Below are 18,091 nucleotides of genomic sequence, written 5' to 3'. Positions count from 1 at the left end.
GCCCTGCCTTTTGCTCCCATTGGCCAGGGCCGTCCATGGCAGGGAACATTCCAGCCAATAGGAACTTGGGGGCACGAACTCCCCGCCCCCTTTGAGCCTCTGGGGCTCCGTTCTGCCCCACAGTCGAGCTGCACGGGGCCAGGGGGCAGTGGGGGGAGCGCAGGTGGGGGGGTCAGGGAAGGATCCAGGCGGTGGGGGGCGGTGGGGGGAGTACAGGCGGTGTGGGGGGGGGGGCAGAGAAGGATCCAGGCAGTGGGGGGCAGTGGGGGGAGTACAGGCGGTGTGGGGGGCAGAGAAGGATCCAGGCAGTGGGGGGCAGTGGGGGGAGTACAGGCGGTGTGGGGGGGGGGGGCAGAGAAGGATCCAGGCAGTGGGGGGCAGTGGGGGGGGGAGGTGTGGGGGGGGCAGGGTGTGGGGTGGGGGGGGGGGCAGGGAAGGATCCAGGCGGTGGGGGGGTGGGGGGGCAGTGGGGGGAGTACAGGCGGTGTGGGGGGGGGGGGCAGAGAAGGATCCAGGCAGTGGGGGGAGTACAGGCGGTGTGGGGGGGGGGGCAGAGAAGGATCCAGGCGGTGGGGGGGGGGGTGGGGGGGCAGTGGGGGGAGTACAGGCGGTGTGGGGGTGTCAGGGAAGGATCCAGGCGGTGGGGGGGGTAGTGGGGGGAGTACAGGCGGTGTGGGGGGCAGGGAAGGATCCAGGCGGTGGGGGGCAGTGGGGGGAGTACAGGCGGTGTGGGGGTGTCAGGGAAGGATCCAGGCAGTGGGGGGCAGTGGGGGGAGTACAGGCGGTGTGGGGGTGTCAGGGAAGGATCCAGGCGGTGGGGGGGCGGTGGGGGGAGTACAGGCGGTGTGGGGGTGTCAGGGAAGGATCCCAATAGCGGGGGCGCGTGAGCAGGGGGGCATCGGTAAAGGAACATGACAGCAGTGGGCTTGGGGGGGATCCTGTCAGTGCCCTTGGGGGCCAGAGGGTGGAGTTAGCCCCCCCCCATTTTATTCTTTGGAAACCCAAAGCTTTCTTAGCTTGAGGCTTTGGGGGTGCGACAAGGCCAGCCCCGGTTCTGGGAGGGGCGTGGGGGCTAGTGGTTATAGCTGGATGGGCTGGGAGTCAGCTCGGACACCCGACTCTGGGTGGGGAATAGGGCCCAGAGGAGAGAGTGAGGGGAAGGAGCTGGGCAGTGCAGGGAGGCCCAGTGGTTAGAGCAGGCCGGCCTCTCCACTTTCACCTGCCTACAATTTCAGGGATGCAGGACTTTTATGGAGCCGGCGGGGGGGAGAAGGGCACCCCTGTGCAGTCCCGGGGGTATTATCGCACAGCCCCCTTCGACCCCCGCTTCCCCAACAGCAACCAGACCCGCAACTGCTACCAGAACTACCTGGGTGAGTGGTAGAGGGTGGGGGGTGGCAGGGTCTAATGGTTAGAACAGTGGGGGGGGGAGGGCTTGGGGGACTCTCTTCCTGGCTTTGGGAGGGCAGTGGGGGCTAGTGGTTAAAGCAGGGGCTGGGCACCAGGAGCCGAGTCGGTTCCCCGTTCCCAGACGGGAGTGGGGTCTAGGAGTTGCAGGAAGGGGGTTGGCTAGGCGGGGCAAAGGGGCTGGGGTATATTTCGGGCGCCTCCTTCTGGGGGCAGAGGTAACATGTGCCATCTCCCTGCAGACTATTTCCGCTGCCTGAAGGCGCTGGGGGCGAAGGGCAAGGATACCAAGCCGTGCCAGTGGTACTACCGGGTCTACAAGTCCCTGTGCCCCATCTCCTGGGTACGTGGGTGCCAGGGCCCCAGGGGTGCACCTGCTCTGTGTGGGTGAAGGGTCCCCTGGTGCCCCCTGCAGGGGGGGCTGGGCCCTGCTCTGCGTGGACTTGCTTTCAGGGCACGGCCCCCCCCCAACTCATTTTCCCTCCCCCCAGGTGAACCGCTGGGATGAGCAGCGAGAAGAGGGCACCTTCGCCGGCAGGATCTAGACCCAGCTGCACGTGGGGCTGCTTGGCGGTGGGGGGGCAAACCCACAGGTCCCTGCCCACTCTGGCATCCCACTCCCCGGGACAACTGGCTCCTCAGAGCCCACAATAAACCTGTTTGTTCTATACTTTGGCCCTGGAGTCCTTGTGTCCTAGTCCCCATAGTGATTCCTCTGAGGAGATCCTCACTAGCTTGGGTACTGGGGTTGGAGCGCTCCAAGGGCTGAGACCAGAGACCCATAGTAGGGACATGGGGGGGTGCAGGCCGAGTCAGTCTCAGGGCACCCTCCCCCCACACTTCAGCCCCCCCCCACACCGTGCCCCCCCACCTTTCCTGCTTCCTTTTACTCCCCACACTGCCCCTTCTCCCAGACACAACACACTGGCCCTAGAGTCACTGCCCTGCTCCCTCTGCTCCCCACACCATGGCCCTGCCCTGTGCCCCTCCTGCCCCATCCCCCCACAGACTTCTGCCTCCTCCCCACATACCCTGCTCCCCACCCCTCTCTCCCACTCAGGGTCGCCCCACCTCACGCCCCCTGCCCCCTCTTGCTTTTGGCCCCGGACCCCCCCGATCTGCCCCTCCCCGCCCCCAACCCCGTGTCCTTGCTCAGACCAGTCCCTGCCCCCCCCCCCGCCGGAGGGGCCCCGCTTCCTGGCCCGGCTCCTTTTCCTGCCCCCCCCCCCAGCGGGCCGGGCGGGGACCGGGGAAATCCGCGCTCAGAGCCTGGCAGCGCAGCGGGCTGGCCGCAGAGCTGGGGCTGGGCTGGGGGTCGCGCCCCACCGAGGGGCCATGGGGCGGGCGGGGCAGCCCCCAGGCTGCAGCTGAGCGAGGGAGCGGAGCCCAGGAGAGGAGACGCCCGGCCCCCCGACGGGACGGGGTAACGGCGCAGCGGGACAAGGGGGGAGATGGGGGGCGGCGTGGGGTGATCGGGGCCGTGGGGTGACGTGAGGGAGGGGCACGGCGTGAGGGGGGCAGCCGGAGGGAGGGGATGGGGGGGCAGGGAGCACAGGGAGGGGGTGCAATGTGCGGGGAGGGGCAGAGAGGGTAATTCGGGAGGTCAGGCGGGGGAGGGGTGAAATGAGGTGAGCCGTGGCCAGAATCGAGGGCGATCCAGGGGCCAGCCAGCTGTGATAAGATGGGGTGAGGTGGGGAACTGGGGGCTCCAGAGCTCAGAGAGAACCCAGGAGTCCTGGCTTTCCCCTCCCCCCACCGCTCTAACCACTAGCCCCCACTCTCCACCCAGCCTAAGGCACATAGCCCAGGGGTCCTGGCTTTCCCCTCCCCCCACCGCTCTAACCACTAGCTCCCACTGTCCACCCAGCCTGGGGCACACAGCCCAGGAGTCCTGGCTTTCCCCTCCCCCCACCGCTCTAACCACTAGCCCCCACTCTCCACCCAGCCTAAGGCACATAGCCCAGGAGTCCTGGCTTTCCCCTCCCCCCCCCCACCGCTCTAACCACTAGCCCCCACTCTCCACCCAGCCTAAGGCACATAGCCCAGGAGTCCTGGCTTTCCCCTCCTCCCCCCACCGCTCTAACCACTAGCCCCCACTCTCCACCCAGCCTAAGGCACATAGCCCAGGAGTCCTGGCTTTCCCCTCCTCCCCCCACCGCTCTAACCACTAGCCCCCACTCTCCACCCAGCCTAAGGCACACAGCCCAGGAGTCCTGGCTTTCCCCTCCCCCCCACCGCTCTAACCACTAGCCCCCACTCTCCACCCAGCCTGGGGCACACAGCCCAGGAGTCCTGGCTTTCCCCTCCCCCCCACCGCTCTAACCACTAGCTCCCACTGTCCACCCAGCCTGGGGCACACAGCCCAGGGGTCCTGGCTTTCCCCTCCCCCCCCACCGCTCTAACCACTAGCCCCCACTCTCCACCCATCCTAAGGCACATAGCCCAGGAGTCCTGGCTTTCCCCTCCTCCCCCCACCGCTCTAACCACTAGCCCCCACTCTCCACCCATCCTAAGGCACATAGCCCAGGGGTCCTGGCTTTCCCCTCCCCCCCCACCGCTCTAACCACTAGCCCCCACTCTCCACCCAGTCTGGGGCAGTTTCCCCCCAGTGTGGTGCCCCTGTCCCGAGACCTCGCCCTGGACGAGGGGGAAGTGTTATGGCCTGGGATGGCTCTGGGCTCCCTCCACCTTCATGGATTCCACCCCCACCCCCCATGCAGCTGTCTCTGGGGTGGAGCAGGAGGGGAGCTTGTAGCCAAGTCTAAATGGGTGGAAGCCACTGCCTGTGGGCTGGTAGGCCCAGAGCTGGGGAGAGAGGGGAGTTAGGGGTCGGGGAGGGAGGGGCTGGGAGCCAGGACTCCTGGGTTCCCTCCCTAGTCTAGATTCTGACCTCAGCCCTCTCCTCACCAGCTGGAGGGCATGTGTAGGACTGGAGGGTTGGGGGGTGTCACTGTGGGGTGCGAGTCTGTGGGGGGCATTAACAACCCCATTGAGCCCCAGGGTGATGACTCTCTTCCCCCCCACCCCTCAGAGACCTGGAGCATCTCCCCCACCCAGAGACCCTCACTCCCCTCCCCCGAGCAGCAACTCTGACACATGCTCCCTCCCTGCAGCCCCCAACCCACTCCCCATCCCTCGGTCACCCCAATATCACAACCCTCAGGCTGCCCCCTCGCCCATTCACCCCAACCTACCCCTCCCCCACTCATCCCAACTTCCCAGCCCCAACCTACCCCTCCCCCACTCATCCCAACTTCCCAGCCCCAACCTACCCCTCCCCCACTCATCCCAACTTCCCAGCCCCAACCTACCTCTCCCCCACTCATCCCAACTTCCCAGCCCCAACCTACCCCTCCCCCACTCATCCCAACTTCCCAGCCCCAACCTACCTCTCCCCACTCATCCCAACTTCCCAGCCCCAACCTACCCCTCCCCCACTCATCCCAACTTCCCAGCCCCAACCTACCCCTCCCCCACTCATCCCAACTTCCCAGCCCCAACCTACCCTCCCCCACTCACCCAACTTCCCAGTCCCAACTTACCCCTCCCCCACTCACCCAACTTCCCAGCCCCAACCCCCTCCCCCACTCACCCAACTCCCAGCCCCAACCTACCCCTCCCCCACTCATCCCAACTTCCCAGACCCAACCTACCCCTCCCCCACTCACCCAACTTCCCAGCCCCAACCTACCCCTCCCCCACTCATCCCAACTTCCCAGCCCCAACCTACCCCTCCCCCACTCATCCCAACTTCCCAGCCCCAACCTACCCCTCCCCCACTCATCCCAACTTCCCAGCCCCAACCTACCCCTCCCCCACTCATCCAACTTCCCAGCCCCAACCTACCCCTCCCCCACTCACCCAACTTCCCAGTCCCAACCTACCCCTCCCCCACTCACCCAACTTCCCAGTCCCAACTTACCCCTCCCCCACTCACCCAACTTCCCAGACCCAACCTACCCCTCCCCCACTCACCCAACTTCCCAGACCCAACCTCCCCCTCCCCCACTCATCCCTTCCCCCCAACCTTCACTCTTCCAACTTCCCAGACCCAACCTACCCCTCCCCCACTCTTCCAACTTCCCAGACCCAACCTACCCCTCCCCCACTCACCCAACTTCCCAGACCCAACCTACCCCTCCCCCGTTCACCCCAACTTTCCAGCCCCCTATTCTCCCGCCCCCGCTCGCTCCAATGTCCCAGCTCTCAACCTACCCCTCTCCCACTTACCCCAACTTTCCAGCCCCCAACTACTCCCCCTCCCCCACTCACCCCATCGTCCCCCACCTCCCACTGTCCTGCTCCCCAACATCCTCCGCTTACCCCAACATCCCAGCCCCAACCTACCCTCAACATCCACCAACACCTCTGCTCCCCGACACTCCCCCTCCCATCACCCACTGTCCCCCAAAACCTTCCAGTCGCCTCCACCCTCACCGTCTGCAGCCTCCTGGCCCCTCGTCAGCACCCCCTGCTGGTTCTGGCTGCCCGCTCCCACACAGTCTGTGCCACGCCCGCACCGACGCTCTGCCAGCCGCTGTGTTGTCCCCACAGGTGCCCGGTGCTGCCACCACCATGTTCTCAGAGGAGCGGAAGGAGGGCAGCCCCCGCTTTGGGAAACTCCACTTCCCCGTCGGCCTTTGGATCAACTCGCCCAAGAAACACTTTGCCAAGATGAGCCGCCGCTGGCCGAGCGTGGGCTCCGTCAGGTACCAGCCCCCTCCCTCCTGCCCCCCTGCGGCTGCCCAGGGCCCATCTGCCCGGGTTCCCTGTAAGCTGGGCACTTGGGGCGGCCGCTCGGAAGAGAGTCCGATGCCACCCGGCTGATTAGCAGAGCGCCCCCAGCTAGGTCTTGTTTCTACGGGTGGTGCACACCCGCGCAGGCCTCAGGGCACGTAAAATGTATTCCACACATGGAAGGAAAGGACTAGAGGAGACACTGCCATCTACCCTGGTATCACGCCCTCTCCTGCCCCTCGGAGCAGCCCGCAGCCTGGGTACTCCCATCCCACACTCCACCCTGCCCCCTTGGAATACCCCCACAGCTCAGCTACCCCATATCACGCCCCCTGGATCAGCCCCCGGCCTCCCACCTCTGCTCAGAGCAACGGGCCCATCTAGCTTGGCCTCCTGCCTTCCCTCCCCAGGTCCACCTCGTCGGACACGGCCAGCCGGGGCAGCGAGACAGTGGAGCTGCGACCCCCCGGCAAGGCCAAGGCAGGCCGCCACAAGCGCCTCTCCAACCTGTTCCACCGCAGCACCAGCAGCGGGGCAGGGGCGGGGGGCGGGCGCTGGGGCAGCGAGAAGAAGCTGGCGGAGCTGATCGACCCAGTGCCCGAGGACCTGGTGGAGCTGTCCAGCCAGCCCCAGCTGCCGGGCATCCTGAAGATCTTTGGGGGAGCCATCTCGCGGGGGGCCAACTACAAGAGCGTGCTGGCCACGCCCCGCTCCACGGCGCGCCAGCTGGTGCGGGAGGCGCTGGAGCGCTACGGGGTGGCGCCGGAGGAGGAGGAGGGGGGCTACGTGCTGTGCGACGTGGTGGGGCGCTTCGAGGGGCCCGGCGGGGCCTGGCAGGCCGAGCACCTGCGCCCGGTGGGCGACACCGAGCGGCCCCTGGTGCTGCAGGACGTGTGGAAGCCCAAGGCCGGCCTGTCACGGCGCTTCGAGGTGCGCCGGCGGCGCGAGGTGGAGCGGGCCAGTGAGGCCGAGGATAATGAGACGGCGGGTGAGGTCACGCTCCAATCCCCACATCATCCCAGGCCAGGTGCCACGGGACACCCTCCCCCGGTCATCCCAGGCCAGGAGCCACGGGACACCCTCCCCCGGTCATCCCAGGCCAGGTGCCATGGGACACCCTCCCCCGGTCGCCCCAGGCCAAGAGCCACAGGACACCCTCCCCCGGTCACCCCAGGCCAGGAGCCACGGGACACTCTCTCCCGGTCGCCCCAGGCCAGGAGCCACGGTACACCCTCCCCCGGTCGTCCCAGGCCAGGAGCCACGGGACACCCTCCCCCGGTCGTCCCAGGCCAGGAGCTACGGGACACCCTCCCCCGGTCACCCCAGGCCAGGAGCCACGGGACACCCTCCCCCGGTCGTCCCAGGCCAGGAGCCACGGGACACCTGCCCCCGGTCGCCCCAGGCCAGGAGCCACTGGACACCCGCCCCCGGTCGCCCCAGGCCAGGAGCCACGGGACACCCTCCCACGGTCGTCCCAGGCCAGGAGCCACGGGACACCCTCCCCCAGTCATTCCAGGCCAGAAGCCATGGGACACCCTCCCCCGGTCACCTCAGGCCAGGAGCCATGGGACACCCTCCCCCGGTCGCCCCAGGCCAGGTGCCACGGGACACCCTCCCCCGGTCGTCCCAGGCCAGAAGCCATGGGACACCCACCCCCGGTCACCTCAGGCCAGGAGCTACGAGACATCTCCCCCAATCATGAGAGGCCACATGCCATGGGTCACCCTCCTCTGGTTGTCCCAGGCTGGGAGCCACAGGGCCCCTTGGTCATTCCCCAATTTAGAGCCATGGTGCCCACCGTTGTCCCCATATTCAGAGCTTTGGGGTCCCTCAGTTAAACTATTTCCTGGCTTGGAGCCCCTGTGCTCCCGGTTACCCCCAGAGCATGGAACCGAGCTGGGGATGTCCAGAGCCCCCAGGGATGGGGAGACAGCCAGCCCCCTCCGACACTCCCCGCTTCTTTCCCCCCAGGTATCAACGCCCAGGCGCGGCGCCTGCAGAAGAGCCGCTCGCGAGCGGCCTCGGGGGGCCCAGCGCCCAAGGAGCGGGCCGACAACCTGTCCCTGCGCCGCAGCATCAGCGACATGAACCTGAGCGCCCGCAAGCGGCGCGAGCGCAAGGCCGTGCTGAGCATGGCAGGCGCCGAGGCGGGGCCGGCCGGAGAGGAGCAGGAGTGCGAGCCGGCCCCAGCCCAGGAGGCAGAGCTGGCAGACGAAGGCACCAAGCCAGGGGAGGAAGAGGAGCCACCGGATGGGGCCAGCCTGGAGCAGCTGTCCCAGTGCCTGATCCAGCCCCCCACGCAGCACCCCTACTTCCTGCTGCTGCTCGGCTATGACAAGCAGGTAGGGCAGGGGGCGGCGGAGTGTAGGGAGCGGGGCGGGGTCCACCAGGGGGCGCTGGGAGCAGCCAGGGGAGGGCCAGCAGGGAGCACTGGGGTGCAGGGAGAAGGCAGGGGCCCAGCAGGGAGCACTGGGGTGCAGGGAGCAGGCGGGGGCCCAGCAGGGAGCACTGGGGTGCAGGGAGAAGGCAGGGGCCCAGCAGGGAGCACTGGGGTGCAGGGAGCAGGCGGGGGCCCAGCAGGGAGCACTGGGGTGCAGGGAGCAGGCGGGGGCCCAGCAGGGAGCACTGGGGTATAGGGAGTGGGGCAGGGGTCCAGCAGAGGGCGCTGGTCTGTAGGGAGCAGAACGGGGTCCACCAGGGGGCACTGGGGTGCAGGGAGCAGGGGAGGGCCAGCAGGGGGTGCTCGGATGCAGACAGCGGGGCGGGGGTTCCGGGTGGGGCAGTAGGCTGCAGGGGATGGGGCGGAGCAGGGGCACCGCGACCCCAACACCCAGGACGATTTGCTCCCCGCCACTGTTAAGCAGCGAGCAAGCGGGTGGCAGGTCCCATTTTGCCATAGAAAATGAATCCTGGAGAGCCCATGTTACCCAGCCATACAAGGGAGCCAAGCATGGGGGAGTCCTATTTACCACAGAAAATAGGGGGGTGCCTGGGACAGCCCATTCCCCACCCCAAGCGTGGGAGGGCCCATTCCTCTCCAGAAAGCAAGTGTGTGGCACCAAGAGAGCCCATTCTCCTCCAGAGGGTGGGGGTAGCAGGGTGGTGGTGGGAGAGTCTATTCACCCCTTGGAGGGCAGGGGTGGCTGGAGAGGAGAACCCATTCCCTCCATAGAGGGTGGGGATGACCCAGTGGGAAAACCTATGGCCCCCCAGAGTATGGGAGTGGTGCAGTGGGAGAGCCCATTGTCCCCCAGAGTATGGGGGTGGTGCAGCGGGGGAGCCCATTGTCCCCCAGAGTATGGGGGTGGTGCAGCGGGGGAGCCCATTGTCCCCCAGAGTATGGGGGTGGTGTAGCGGGGGAGCCCATTGCCCACACAGACTGGGGGGGGTGCAACGGTAGAGCCCATTCTCCCCCAGAGTATGGGGGTGGTGCAGCGGGGGAGCCCATTGTCCCCCAGAGTATGGGGGTGGTGTAGCGGGGGAGCCCATTGCCCACACAGATTGGGGGGGGTGCAACGGTAGAGCCCATTCTCCCCAGAGTATGGGGGTGGTGTGGCGGGAGTGCCGATTTTCGCCCCGAGGGCAGGGCTGGCCCGTTTTCAATGCCAGTCCCATGCCTTGACACCGTTTCCCCCTCTCTCCCCGGCCTTAGGATTTTGTGATCTACGTGATGACCCGGCGCCGGCATGTCTTCGGGCGCCGCCCCCAGCCCGACAAGGGGGGCTACGTGGACACTTTCCTCTCTGCCCCAGACATCCTGCCCCGTCACTGCTGCGTGCGGGAGGCTGAGCTGGCCACGGGGGCGGCCCTGGTGCGGCCCTTCCGGGGGGCGACTGTCACCCTCAACGGGGGGGCCCTGGTGCGCGAGGCCAAGCTGCACCCCGGCGACCTGCTGGGACTGGGCCAGCACTTCCTCCTCATGTACAAAGACCCCCGGGCTCCCCAGCCTCGGCCGGCCTGGCTGCCCCGGCCATGGGCCTCGCCCGGGCTGGCAGGCGCTTTCTCGTGCCAGGCCTGCGGGCGCTCCCTGCAGGAGAGGCAGGACGCTTTTCAGGCCTATGTGGAGAGCCGGGAGCCCGAGCTGCGCTACCGGCCCCAGGAGGAGGAGGCGCTGCTGAGAGAGATCATCCGGCTCCAGGGAGCCACCACCTTCAACCTGGCCCCGGCTTTCCTCCTGGGCCTGTGCCTGGAACACTCCACGCGCGTGCTGGAGCCCAGCCACCTCCCCCGGCTGGTGACCAGGATGGCCCAGCTAGTCAAGGAGGCTGTCTGGGTAAAGGGGGAGCTCCGGGAGTGCGGAGGGGGTGGGGGAGGGGAGTGGAGGTGCCTGGTAATGTTCCCTCTGAGCCTTTCCGTCCATGTGTGGAATAATTTTTCTATGCACACTGAGGCATGTGTGGATGTGCACCACCCGCACAAACAACCGTGGCTGCGGGCACTCTGCTAATCTCTGGGCAGCATTTAAATCTCTCCGAGCGGCCGCACAAGTGCCCCACTTCCCGGAAGCCCTGATCCCTTGTGTATCCCAAGGTGGGGCCAGGAGTGGGGGTGGGGTCCCCGTATGGAGCCCAGGGTGGGGACAGGGCTGAGAGCCCCTTGTGTATCGTGGGGCAGGGCCGGGGGAGCGTGACAGCAGCCCCAAAGCTAGTTCCAGACCAGGTCTTTCTTTCCCGCCAGGAGAAGATCAAGGAGGTCGGGGACCGGCAGCCGGAGAAGTGAGTGAGACCCAGGGGCCCCCGCCGCACCCCACCCTGGGGGTGGGAGTTCCCCATGGCACACCCCGCTGCTGCAGCAGGCCAAGTAGGGGGTGCTCTGCCCTTGGACTCCAGCCCCACCCAGAGGGCTGCACCCTAGCACTGGGCGAGGGGGTCCCCGGATACCCAGGCCCTGCACCCACCCCAGAGGGGCCGTTAACCCTTTCCTGGCTGAGTATAGCAGCAGGGTGCCAGGGGGCTCGGGCGGTGGGAGGGTGGCCCAGCCGTGCGGGTTAAACTCTCCGACAATCCCCCAGCCACTCCCCCGGCCCCTCTCTGCCTTCCAGCCAGCAGGACAAGGGCCAGGTGGGGGCGCTCAGCATAGAAGAGGTGGCAGCTGACTTGCGCCCTCTGATGCTCTGGATGGCCAACGCCATGGAGCTGCTCAACTTGGTCCAGAAGAAAGTGCTGGACATGGAGAAAGAACTCGACCTGGAGGGTAAGTGGGAGGCCTGGGTTCTCACCCCAGCTCTGGGAAGGAAGTGGAGGCTAGTGGTTAGAGCTGGGGGGTGGGCCTAGGAGCCTGGACACTTGGGTCTCTCCCCAATGGGAGCAAGGCTCACAGAGCCCCACGGCCGGCCCCCTTTGTCCTCTCCAGGAAGTTCCCATGATGCTTTGCTGTCCAGCGACCTGGAAACCTGCGATGAGGCCATGGTGGTGCTGGATGAGGTCATCATGTCGACGTTCCAGCAGTCGGTGTATTACCTGACCAAGGTGAGCTCAGCGCCCCCTGCTGGGTCGCCTGCAACACAGCACCCCCTAGGGCCACCCTGGGGTATTGGGGCCCATCCCGCCTGCCAGAGGAGAGCGCCCCCTGCTGGCACTGCACCCTACAGCACAGCGCCCCCTAGTGTCCTGTTGGCTTTGCGTAGCCCCTGCCCTGTGTTTAACCCTTTCCTTCCTGCACAGACGCTGTACTCTGCCCTGCCAGCCCTGCTGGACAGTAACCCCTTCACTGCCACAGCGGACCTGTCTCACGCCCAGGAGCTGAGCAGCATGCCCGAGGGCATCCGTGGCACCCTGGCCATCTACCAGGCCACACTGGAGTTGACCCGGGAGTGTGAGCTACACCCCGATCTGGTATCCCAGACGTTTGGCTACCTCTTTTTCTTCTCCAACGCCTCCCTCTTCAACACGCTCATGGAGAGAGGTGAGTGGCTGGGGACCAGGATGCCTGGGTTCTCTCCATGGCTCTGGGAGGGGCCTGGGGACTAGTGGTTAGAGCAGGGAGGGAGTCTCAGAGCCTGGACTCCTGGGTTCTCACCCCAGATCTGACAAAGGCTCCTTTCTCATTAGCCAGAGTGAATCACAGGCGGCCCAACTCTCAGCCGCCCCCACCCCCATTTCCTCCCATTGTCCAGCCCCAGGAGCAGCAGGAAGGCAGCTCCTTCCTGCTTTGGGCTCCAGGCAGGGCCGGAAACAGCTGGCTCCTCCCAACCCCCACCAGGAACGATGGCAGGAGGGGTGGGGCTGGGAGGGGGAGGGGCTGGGAGAAGGACACGGTTGTGTGGGGAGGGGGGATCAGACAGCGTGTGGGGGGGGGCAGGAAATCTGTGGAGTTGGGAAGGGATGATCCCGGGGGGCAATAGGGGGTTCCCGGGGCTGCCCCGAGTCTGGACTCTTCCCAGCCCTATGTCTGGTGCCCTCCCCTTCTCCCACTCTTGGTCCCTGGCTCCTTCTTCCCCTACTTCTGCTCCCCCCTCCCATCTCATAGCCTACTCCAGACCATGCTCCTGGTGATCCTCGTGTCTCGTGCTGGGTGGGGAAGTGGGTGGAATCAAGGATGGATGAGGGGTGCAGGGGTGGGTGGAGAATGGAAGGTTGGGGAGCTGGAGGATGGATGGTCCAGTGGATGGACAGGTGGTTAGGTGGGTGGGTGCGTGGGTTTGTGGATGGATGGATGGTGGGTCAGGTAGATAGGTGGGTGGGTGGATGGGGGGGTCAGGTGGATGGATGAGGGGTTAGATGGATGGGGGGTTGAGTATATGGATGGACGCATTGGGGGTCGGGTGGATGGATAGGTGAATGGATAGGAGGTTGGGGAGATTGATGGGGGGGGGTGGGGATGGATGGATGGATGGATGGAGGTCGGGTGGATGGATGGATGGGGGTTCGGGTGGATGGATGGGGGTCGGGTGCATGTACGGGGGGGGTTGGATGGGTGGATGCTTGGACAGTGGCCCAGGTGGATGGATGGGAGGGTCAGGTGGACGGATGCGGGGTCAGGTGGATGGATGGGGGGTTGGGAAGATGGATAATGGGCCAGGTGGATGGATGGGGGGTTGGGAGGATGGATGGGGGTCAGTTGGATGGATGGATGGATGGAGGTCGGGTGGATAGTGGGTCGGGTGGATAGATGGGGGGTTGGGTGGATAGTCGGTCAGGTGGATAGATGGGGGGTTGGGAGGATGGATGGGGGGTTGGGAGGATGGATGGGGGGTCGGGTGGATAGTCGGTCAGGTGGATAGATGGGGGGTTGGGTGGATAGACGGGGGGTTGGGAGGATGGATGGGGGTCGGGTGGATAGTCGGTCAGGTGGATAGATGGGGGGTTGGGTGGATAGATGGGGGGTTGGGTGGATAGTGGGTCAGGTGGATACATGGGGGGTTGGGAGGATGGATGGGGGGTCGGGTGGATAGTGGGTCAGGTGGATAGATGGGGGGTTGGGAGGATGGATGGGGGGTCGGCTGGATAGTCGGTCAGGTGGATAGATGGGGGGTTGGGAGGATGGATGGGGGGTCGGCTGGATAGTGGGTCAGGTGGATAGATGGGGGGTTGGGAGGATGGATGGGGGGTTGGGAGGATGGATAATGGGCCAGGTGGATGGATGGGGGGTCGGGTGGATAGTCGGTCAGGTGGATAGATGGGGGGTTGGGTGGATGGATGGGGGGTCGGGTGGATAGATGGGGGGTTGGGAGGATGGATGGGGGTTCGGGTGGATAGTCGGTCAGGTGGATAGATGGGGGGTTGGGAGGATGGATGGGGGGGTGGGGGTGGATGGATGGGGGGTTGGGAGGATGGATGGGGGGTCAGGTGGATAGATGGGGGATTGGGTGGATGGATGGGGGTTGGGAGGATGGATGGGGGTCAGGTGGATAGTGGGTCAGGTGGATAGATGGGGGTTGGGTGGATGGATGGGGGTTGGGAGGATGGATGGGGGGTGGGGGGTCGGGTGGATAGATGGGGGGTTGGGAGGATGGATGGGGGTTCGGGTGGATAGTCGGTCAGGTGGATAGATGGGGGGTTGGGTGGATGGATGGGGGTTGGGTGGATGGATGGGGGGTTGGGAGGATGGATGGGGGGTTGGGAGGATGGATGGGGGGGTCAGGTGGATAGTGGGTCAGGTGGATAGATGAGGGGTTGGGTGGATGGGGGGGTTGGGATAGATGGGGGGTCGGGTGGATAGATGGGGGGTTGGGTGGATAGACGGGGGGTTGGGAGGATGGATGGGGGTTCGGGTGGATAGTCGGTCAGGTGGATAGATGGGGGGATGGGAGGATGGATGGGGGTTGGGAGGATGGATAATGGGCCAGGTGGATGGATGGGGGTCAGATGGATGGACGGATGCATGGGGTGCTGACAGGGAGGCTGGCTGGATGGCGGGATCAAGTCCCAGCTGCCCTGGGTGTCCCATCCAGCCCCGCCCTGGTGTGACTGAGTATCCTGCTCCCTTGCCAGGCACCGGGGGGCCCTTCTACCAGTGGGCGAAGGCCGTGCAGATCCGCACCAACCTGGACATGGTGCTGGACTGGCTGCAGGGCGTGGGGCTGGGCGACATCGCCGCCGAGTTCTTCCGCAAGCTCTCCACCACCGCCAACCTGCTCTGCATCCCCAAGACCAGCCTGGTCAAGGTGACGGCCTCCAGGGGGCGCTGGCTCCCACTGGCCCCAGGGCAGGCCTGGCTGGCTCAGCAGGGGCAGGGGACTGTCCCCTCTAGGGGGCGCCAGCTCCCTCCCAGCCCCAGGGTGGGAACTGGCTGGCTCTGGCCGTGGGGGATGGGATATGGGGCCTTTCTCCTCTAGGGGGGCACTCCTCCCCCTGGACCTCACCACTGCTCCCCCCACTTCTCCCCCAGGCTACCTGGTCCCGGCTGCGCAGCGACTACCCAGCCCTGACGCCTGCCCAGCTGCACCATCTGCTGAGCAACTACCACCTGGGGCTGGGCCGCCCGTACCCCGAGGTCTGGAGCCCCCCACCGGAGGAGAGGGAGGAGATAGCGAACAGTGAGTGACCGCGCCCCTCACTCCCCCCCCGCAGCCCTGCCCCCCCAGCTCTGCCAGTGCCCCCCGGCCCTCAACCCTGCCAGCCCAGGGCTGTTCTCCCCCACAGCTCTGCCAGTGCCCTTCAATTTCCCCTGCTAGCCCAGCCCTGGGCTCCCCAACTCTGCCAGTGCCCCTCAACCTTGACCCAAGGCCCCCTGCCATTCCAGCCCTCCCCTTCCCCCTTAGCTCTGCCCCTCGATCCCAACCCACAGTGCCTGCCAGCCCTGCCTGGGGCTCCCGGCAGCTCTACCAGCCCCCCCCGACCTGCCGCCCTGGCCAGCTCTCACCCCTCTCCTCTCCCCCAGGCGAGATCTTCGCAAGTTTCTCTGACCACCCACCCCTGATCCTGCCCAGCGAGGGGTTCCGGCTCTGCCCCGCGGCACCGGTGACTGACGACGCCCTCCACCGCCAGCTGTGCCGTCTGCGCCGCTTCCTCTGGGACCTGGAGCAGGCCTCGCTGCCAGCCAACCAGCGGGCAGCCCACGGGATAGAGGGCAGCCAGTGAGCGCTGGCACCACCGGCACCCAGCCCACCTTCCCGGGCTCCCTCATATGTCGGACGTCGCAGGGCCTGGACTATGGGGGGCTTCAACCCAATACAACCCAAAGTGTCTCCCCCTGGATATGGGGGACCCCAGTGGGTTCTCCCAGCCACTGGGCTTGGAAGGGACTGTGTATCCATACCACTGTGTAGCAATAAACCACGTCTGTGTCAGCGCCCGTGTCTGCCAGCAGGGGGCGCTGGGGGCTCCTCCCAGCGGGGGTGTCTGAGTATGTGTGGGACAGACCAATGCTGCCCCCACCTGTGTGTTTGTGGTGGGGATGGGGAGAGCACGGTCTCCTGGGGTCGCTCGCCAGTGCTGGGAGGGACATGGGAGCTAGTGGTCAGAGCAGGGGGGTTGGGACCAGGACACCTGAGAAGAGGCCCTGGCTGGGGGAGGGGAGTGGGACCTAGTGGTCAGAGCTGGGGGGGCTGGGAGCCAGGACACCTGAAAACAGGTCCTGGCAGGAGGAGGAGAGTGGGACCTAGTAGTCAGAGCAGGGGGGCTAGGAGCCAGGATATCTGGGCTCAGGCCCGGGCTGGGAAAGGGGAGTGGTGCCTAGTGGTGGGTGCTGGGAGCCAGGATGCCTGGGCACAGTGCCTGGCTGGGGACAGGGAGTGGTGCCTAGCAGTTGGAGTGGAGCTGGCCCGGGTGTCCGGCGCGTTCGGAGCCATGGCCTGGCTAGGTCTATATTTATTGATGGCGTCGGGCCAGGCGTGATTTAATGCTGGAAACTTTAGCTGGGGAAAGACGCATGAGCTCATCTCGCCGGGCTGCAGCCTCCCCCCCGGGTCCCTTCATGCCCCCAGCACCCAGCCCTGCCCCCCCAGTGCCCCTTGGCACCCATGCCCCACTCCCAGAGAGGGAGATCAGCCCCCCCAAAGCTGAGAGGAGAGAACCCAGGCCCCCCTGCTCGGCCCACTAGACACCACTGCCCCGCAGAGGGGGGTGGAACCCAGGAGGGCTGGCTGCCCCTCCCCTCTCCAGCAGGGGGCAGTGCCCACCCCATCCCCACACATTTTGCCCTGTGGCTGCTTTTGGTTTGGCAGTTTATCTTGCCATGCGTCAGCGTGGGGCTGGGGGGCCGGGTGGGAGGGACAGGCACTGGGGGCAGGGTGGGCATCAGCCTGGCTTTAAATACGCACAGCTGAAAGCGATCCGCAGTGTCAGTGAAATCCAGCTTGGGCCGGACGGCCGAAGACAGGTGCCACCTGTCGCAGGATCCCCCAGCGCCCCACTGCAGCCGCCGGCAAAGGGCAAAGGGCACCCGGCTGCCCTACACCCTGCCCCATAACAGCCCCTGGCTCCGACAGGCGTGTCCAGACGGCACCCAGTGTGTCGGGGCCCAGCGGCACCAGCCTGTGTCTGGGACCCTGGTCCCGGTGACTGTGTCTGGCCAGCGCCCGGCGGGTGGGGTCCTGAAATAGGACCCAGGAGTTCTGACTCCCAGACATGCCCCCCCCCCCCCCAGTAAAGCCACTCTCAGGTATCTGGTTGTTGCATGCCCCCTGCTGGGTTCTCCCTGCCTCTGCAAGGGAGGTGGGGCCTAGTGGTTAGAGGTGGGAGGGGGGGGCGTGAGAGCCAGAACCCCTGGGTTTTCCCTTGCTCAGGGAGCGGGGAGGGTGCTAGTGGTTGGGGGTGTGGGAACTAGGACTCCAGGGGTCTCCCTCACTGCAGGAGGGGGCACCTAGTGGTTAGAGCGGGGCATGGGGGCAGAATTCCTGGGTTTTCCCTGGCTCCAGGAGGGGGGTGGGCACTAGTGCTGGGGGAGGGGTCAGGATTCCTGGGTTTTCCCTGGCTCCAGGAGGGGGGTGGGCACTAGTGCTGGGGGGGGGGGGTCAGGATTCCTGGGTTTTCCCTGGCTCCAGGAGGGGGGTGGGCACTAGTGCTGGGGGGGTGGCTGGGGGAGGGGGGGGTCAGGACTCCTGGGTTTTCCCTGGCTCCAGGAGGGGGGTGGGCACTAGTGCTGGGGGGGGGGGGTCAGGATTCCTGGGTTTTCCCTGGCTCCAGGAGGGGGGTGGGCACTAGTGCTGGGGGGGGGGTCAGGATTCCTGGGTTTTCCCTGGCTCCAGGAGGGGGGTGGGCACTAGTGCTGGGGGGGGGGGTCAGGATTCCTGGGTTTTCCCTGGCTCCAGGAGGGGGGTGGGCACTAGTGCTGGGGGGGGGGGGGTCAGGAATCCTGGGTTTTCCCTGGCTCCAGGAGGGGGGTGGGCACTAGTGCTGGGGGGGGTCAGGATTCCTGGGTTTTCCCTGGCTCCAGGAGGGGGGTGGGCACTAGTGCTGGGGGGGGGGGTCAGGATTCCTGGGTTTTCCCTGGCTCCAGGAGGGGGGTGGGCACTAGTGCTGGGGGGGGGGGGGGGCAGGACTCCTGGGTTTTCTCCTGGGCTCTG

At 66.3% G+C, this 18,091-nt stretch overlaps 2 protein-coding genes across 2 annotated transcripts; both read left to right on the top strand.

Moving 5' to 3' along the window:
- Positions 1 to 11: 11 nt before the first annotated feature.
- On the top strand, positions 12 to 2,077 carry COX6B2 (cytochrome c oxidase subunit 6B2). Its single transcript, XM_075915238.2, has 4 exons — positions 12 to 163; positions 1,236 to 1,373; positions 1,650 to 1,750; positions 1,899 to 2,077. The coding sequence occupies exons 2-4, from the start codon at positions 1,238 to 1,240 to the stop codon at positions 1,950 to 1,952; spliced, it is 291 nt and encodes a 96-aa protein (XP_075771353.2). The 5' UTR covers positions 12 to 163; positions 1,236 to 1,237; the 3' UTR covers positions 1,953 to 2,077.
- A 580-nt stretch (positions 2,078 to 2,657) lies between these two features.
- RASIP1 (Ras interacting protein 1) lies at positions 2,658 to 15,916 on the top strand. The gene is made up of 12 exons (XM_075915146.2): positions 2,658 to 2,830; positions 5,962 to 6,116; positions 6,555 to 7,132; positions 8,116 to 8,486; positions 9,797 to 10,417; positions 10,822 to 10,859; positions 11,186 to 11,337; positions 11,497 to 11,612; positions 11,808 to 12,048; positions 14,577 to 14,749; positions 14,974 to 15,121; positions 15,466 to 15,916. Exons 2-12 carry the CDS (start codon positions 5,983 to 5,985, stop codon positions 15,663 to 15,665), a joined length of 2,772 nt encoding a protein of 923 aa, XP_075771261.2. The 5' UTR covers positions 2,658 to 2,830; positions 5,962 to 5,982; the 3' UTR covers positions 15,666 to 15,916.
- The last annotated feature ends 2,175 nt before the right edge of the window (positions 15,917 to 18,091 follow it).

The sequence above is a fragment of the Pelodiscus sinensis genome, chromosome 18, assembly GCF_052426305.1.
Source record: "Pelodiscus sinensis isolate ZL-2025 chromosome 18, ASM5242630v1, whole genome shotgun sequence".
In the NCBI taxonomy this organism is placed as follows: domain Eukaryota; kingdom Metazoa; phylum Chordata; order Testudines; family Trionychidae; genus Pelodiscus; species Pelodiscus sinensis.
The sequence above is the reverse complement of the archived record's forward strand: the minus strand, read 5'-3'. Positions and strand labels throughout refer to the sequence as shown.